Below are 6,012 nucleotides of genomic sequence, written 5' to 3' on the forward strand. Positions count from 1 at the left end.
TTTAGTAGACCAATACATCTGTAACAAATATATTAACTCCCTTGAAACACTTCAAGGTGCCACATTTTTTCTTTGTGTTTTTTTTTTTTTTTTAAACAACAACAGAAAAAAAAAGTTTATCATACTAGAAAACAACCTTAGCACTGAAAAGATTAATCAGTGTAATTAATGAAAGTTTTGTGTTTGTTTCTCTAAAAAAAACTGCAAGAAAATTGCATTAACAACTACGAAAATAAACATAGAAAACACATGATAATAAGAAAAGATCACAGCAACAACACTCTGTGTGTAGCTCCATCAAGAAGAAATTGCTGTGTAATGCTCTGGGTTATCAGTATGCTGGCTGCAAATATAGTCATACCCTCAGGCAGGATAACTTTTGCTTCAGCAGCACCAGAAGAGTATACACACCTTCCCATACAGTCCTTCCCACCTAAATGCCACTTACACTACTCTAAGGGCTCATACAAAGCTTTAAACTCATTCTGAACTCCTAGAACGATCCAAAGAGTATTTGAGAAACTTTAAAGAGAACGGGGTGGTGTGCTCACAATGGACAACTGCACAATGAATTTCAAGCAGTAACAGAGCTACACAGGCCTCCTCTGTCTTCTCACTCTTTATGCACATGCACATTCACACCAAGGCTGACTACACATTAGTTATTTGAACAGAATCCCGAGTCAGGAACAATAAAGAAGTATTCTTCCAAAGGCAAGAAAAGCCCAGAGAGGATTCAGCATACTGTAATATTGGAGGGACATGTGAAATAGAACTTCAGATAACAAGTGGCCAGGTATTAGGAATGGAAACACTCCTCAAAGATGGCAGTGATGTCACTTGAACTTCGATGGAGCATATTATACCACACAGGGGTTCGACTTTACAGTTCTACACAGATTCTTATGCCATCTTTACCTTGCGGTTGGCCCTCTGCAATTAAAGATAAAAGGAACCTGAATTTTTACTTGCAAGAAAACTACCTTCTTGAATGGCCGCAGCATCTATGAAAATAAGTACAGCAAACCCAACATCTAACGGCCATGTGACAGCTGCCATACTTAAAGCATGCAGCGCAATTTCCTAATTCAAATGAAGCATTGCCATAACCTCAAATGAAATCTTAAATTGAGTTCAAAGACCAAAATGGAAGAAAATTTATATGCTTAAAGCTTTCTCTATCTAGGCAAGATTATAGTCAACACAGTTTTCACAAGAAGATGAAGATGAAGGTCTAGAAGCTCAGACATTTAATTTATCAAGAAACTGAGGACAAGAGTTAAATTAGACCAAGAATCCGTGTCTCTTGCCAAAGGAAGACTGGAAATGAAGGAAATCTAACCAGATTCTTCAGAAATCTCAACTACAGAGTTAAAATAAATAAATAAAAATAAAAACCCCTGAATATTAAGATGCTCCCTGCTTCTGGATGCAGGGCCACTGCAGATACACCTTTATTGCATTCTGATTAACAGAACACTTTCATCACTAATTAAAAGACCCTTCTCACAGGGAACCAAAAAATGGTTTCTACTATTTGGAGATAATCAACATATGCCTTGTGAGGCAGGCACAGGTGAGACCTGGCTTTACCATAGCTATGTCTGGAAGTAGAGACTAACATCTCAATCCCTCAAGAAGAATGAAAGAGTAAAACAAACTCCCTCAGCTAACCCAAGACCTGCAGGACTACCACTACCTCAACATATTTACCTTGCACATGATTACACGCTAGAAAAAAAATGGGAGAAAACAGTCATTATCAGCTCTCCCTTTCCAAAATACCAGTAATCACTGAACAAGATGCTTATGTGGCCCTACAGCTAACAAGTGGGCAGGTACTGATGATTAGTACAGAGAAATTGACCCTCAGAGTAATCCCACACTCAAAAGATGACTTCCTGCCTCATGTTTCATTTTCAGGATTCATTGGTTTGAAAAGGCTCAAATTGACCTTCATAGGGTTTAAGGAAAATAACCACAAAGAAGTGAATGCGATTATCAGTGCAGCACTTCCACAGATTAATCGCTTCCCTTTCAAAGACAAAGTTTTCCACTGTAGCTGTACAAGAATCCTAGTCCCAAATCCAACAATTCTACTTCCCCACGTGAGTAACAAAGTCAGAACTCGCCTTTTACGTGTCTGTGCAAGTAACAGAAGGAACATTTGTACGTTACCTTACAGAGCCTTCTGGAACATTTGGAACATAAAGTGTTACAGGTAAAGGGGCCTGACATGAGTATTTCATGTTTGCCATGGCACGTAGAGCTTCTGGCTCATTCCGAGGGGCAGACACCTTCATGCAACCTAAATAAGTCAGTTTGTTAAACAACACACTGTCCTCTTCCCGGGGTTCAGTAGGAGAAGATGGCCTTGGTGCAGACACTTCTGAAAAATGAAGAAAACATTTCTTTAACCATTTGGTTTTATTTTTCACATATGGTTTTCTGAATAAGTTTCAGAGCAAAATCTCCTGTTGCTTCTAAGAAGCATGGGAGTAAAAAGTCCAACTCCAACAGTAAGAAATCCACTCAGCAGCTTAATATTATGGCTATTCTAATGCAGGTTTGCAAGTATTACTTTGGGTCAAATTGCCTTTTGATTCTTTTAAGCGGTACAGAAATACATGTTTTCCTTATGCTTCATTCCCATCTGTTTTTTTACTTCGGTTTCCTTCTATATCCCAATTCCTACTCATTATTTTTGCATAAAGATGTCCCTATTTCTCTTCTCAGCCATGTCTTTGAAGCTTGTATAGAATTATTAAACATGGTTCACATCGCTGAGATAGTGAAAATGAATGCATGGAACCATCAGGGAGCTTAAGAAAAGGGATATCCATTTGGTCCTCTCATCAGCAGAAGAGAAGCATTCTTTTTGCACCATCACACTATTATGGACGGGGAAGAACTTGAGGGAGCTTTTTTGTTTGTTTGTTTGCCTTTTTTAAAGACATTTTGACATATGAGAAAAGAAAGGAGAGGTGGAAGTTCAGAAAAATCAGAATTGTGAATCAGATTATCTCTACAGGAGGTCCTTTCCAACAAGAGTTCAGATAAGCTGTCACAGAAGTGTAAATCATATCTACAGGAGCAAATTTTTCAGTCAGATTAATAAATAGCTTCTAAATATTTTTGGACCTAAGGAACAGAAAGGCTTGGGGTAAAATTTTATATATATATATATATTTCACTCTTCCTATTTTAACAAAATTCTCAAAAATCAGCAAAACACTACAATTAGTCCTAGCAAATATCAATTCTGTAACTATTCTTATTCATAGCTGGTGATAAAACCAGGGACAACACATTTATTCGTCTGCTCATGGTATTTCTCATTCTCAGGTAGCAGTCAACAGACACTCATGAAATTTCTCATATTCCATCAGTAGCACCTTTACCTCATCTACAGTAGGTTCAGCAAGTTACCTGAAACTTAGTCCTGACTCATCCAGGTCTGAAGACAAAACCAAAACTATCTTGACCAAAACTGAATAGCAAGGGGTATTGACCTGAGTACAATCTGTTCCTGTCTGTAGCCCTCTCCTAATCTGAAATGGAGAAGAGGCCCCGAGCTATTCTCCAGAACAGTTGCAGAATGAAGTTCCAGAAAGCATTATATTCATTTTAACTTGAAGCTTAAAAGGAAAGAACTGCCTTTGATATGATTGGGAACAGGACATAAGATGGGGAAGCATTTTGTCAATACCTGTAGCAGAAGGGTCTAAAACAAGGTGCAAAGATGGCTGATTTGTTTGACCTGCTGATCCATCTCCAGCTGACTGGCTGCAGGCATCACTGGAACCTTCTTGGAAAGCAGTGAAGTTGTTCTGGTCTTTTTCAGAATCCCTCAGTATCTCTTCCATTGCCTTCTCCAGCTGATCATCTCCGTTTGAAAATACCTGTAAGTAGAAGGGTATGACATTTTTTATAGCTACTTGTAGTTTGACTACTATATTTTACAACCTTGCTGCAGAAGTTAAGAAACACTGAAACAGGACAACACGCTAAGCGCCTGTAAGACTGTATCATAACATCTGAAACAGCTGTATTGCTAAATAATGGTATTCATGAAAGGCTTCCAATATCCATGAAACGTTCTCAGAAGAATATTCAGTCTATCTTTTCCTTTCTAATATTTAATACAAAAACCAGTTATGAGTTACCATATAAATGAGCAATAACCAGTAAGAAAAATATGGATTTTGTCTTTAAATTTCTTACCAACCTAGAGTGCAAATAAAAAAAACCTAAGAAAACTTTACAAAGTAATTTATTTCTTTTTAGGTATGCAATACTATCAAATAACCTTATCACAAATGAAGAAGCTGTGTAATGTTGGTAACTTAGATGACCAAACTACTACCTACACTTCTTTTTCTAAAAGGTAAGAAAAAATCAGCATTCTCCAAGAAGTTGTGTTTTGTTGTGTTTTTGTTTGTTTGTTTTTATTGTTGTTTTTAAACATGTTCTGAATAAAACAATTCATTTCAACTAGTTATTCATGTTTAATCCTATTTTTTGACTTCCTCAAGTTCTGCTCACTGATCTATATGTGCTTACGGAAAATGACAGACAGCAGAATTACATTCTTCTGAGAAATCAAAAAGACACTATTCATATGGAGTCTCTATTTGTTACACTAATTGTACAGAAGGATAATTATGTATCACAAGGTGATCATCTTAGTTTTCCAGATCAAAAAAACAGGGGGGACAGGGAGGAAAAGCACTGGGAAAACAAGTAACCTGGCCACAGCTGTGTTATTCTTCCTCCTGAGGCACACAACATGCCAGCAGTGGTGCCAGCTACTTCCATTCTAGTTTCACCTGGCAGACTGCTACACTACCCACCCACCAGTCAATGCTGGCAGTAAGTTTCTAGTTTCAGAGGACACTAATGTATACCTCAAAGCTTAGTAGTAAATTACACTGAAACCAAAGATCTCAGAATCAAGAAAATTAAATCAAATATAACCCAGTGCAACATGCCATTACGTACCCTGCACATATTCACACTGCTAGTCCAACAACCATCTCTCTAAAACCTACAGGCACCTCTTCAAATAACAGGTTTGTGTGCTTATTCTCCATTCAAAACAAAGAAATTAACAGACTTTGTTGCAGATTTTTTCTTATAGAAAAATCTTATTTTCTTAGCCATATCCAATCCACTTCAGTTGTTTCACCAATTGTCCCACACCTATGAGGGGTGCAAGTATATGGAAACAACAGGAAAATAGTCAGACATTCATTTGAAAAAAATAAAGCCTTCCACAAATGCTAATATTTCAGACCATAAACCAACATAGCCAGTAGTAAAGTTGTTTTATGGATTCTACCTTGCAGCTTATTTAGTAATTATATCTGAAAGTGGTTAATTTAGACTGAAATTATTGGTTGTAAATAACTGCTAGTTATGCAAAGATAAAATATTTCTCATCTCACAGGGAAAAAATGTGCATTGTTCAAAGAAGATCAAAACCAGTAAATCAGCTACTGCAACTGAATTGGTGAAATTCGTAATTAACCCAACAGCTGTCACCCAAATACTAGAATATTCTGGTATTTAGAGGTAGAAAGCTTCTAGAAATGTTTTTCATCATGGCTAGAGTAGCACTAAGCAAGAAAAGTAAATTAAAAAAAAAAACTCCAAGACCCACTTTGGTCTATTCCTACACAGCATGTGTTCTCTTATGAAAAAAGTATTCAGTCTTTGATCCCTAGGTAAAGAATGCTTCCTAAGCTTTAATATGAAGCTTAATTTTTTAAAAGAGCTTTTTAGTCCCTTTTTAATGTATAAATCCATAGAACACTAAGACGTTACTGAAAGAAAATCTGAACTGCTATATTTGGACAGACTTGCTTGATCTGAGCTGTTAATTTCACTAGTAATGAGCAGAGACAAATGATAGTCTAAACTAGTCCTCAAGAGCAAACAAGTATCTTTAATTAAATACTTGAAAGAAGTTTCCTCTTTTTGCTTAATATGAATCTTAATAGTTATTTAAAA

The 6,012-nt window shown here is 36.6% G+C and overlaps 1 protein-coding gene across 3 annotated transcripts in view; it reads right to left on the reverse strand.

The window, feature by feature from the left end:
* Window positions 1-6,012, reverse strand: part of RABGAP1L (RAB GTPase activating protein 1 like) — a 247,475-nt gene that overhangs the window by 220,192 nt on the left and 21,271 nt on the right. For all 3 annotated transcript variants that reach the window (XM_035332547.1, XM_035332548.1, XM_035332549.1), the window contains 2 exons: window positions 3,710-3,902; window positions 2,179-2,389 (listed from right to left, as the gene is read on the reverse strand). In XM_035332547.1, the coding sequence (XP_035188438.1) occupies window positions 2,179-2,389; window positions 3,710-3,902 (404 nt within the window). The remainder of the gene's footprint in view (window positions 1-2,178; window positions 2,390-3,709; window positions 3,903-6,012) is intronic.

Source organism: Oxyura jamaicensis, chromosome 8, assembly GCF_011077185.1.
Source record: "Oxyura jamaicensis isolate SHBP4307 breed ruddy duck chromosome 8, BPBGC_Ojam_1.0, whole genome shotgun sequence".
Classification (NCBI taxonomy): Eukaryota; Metazoa; Chordata; class Aves; order Anseriformes; family Anatidae; genus Oxyura; species Oxyura jamaicensis.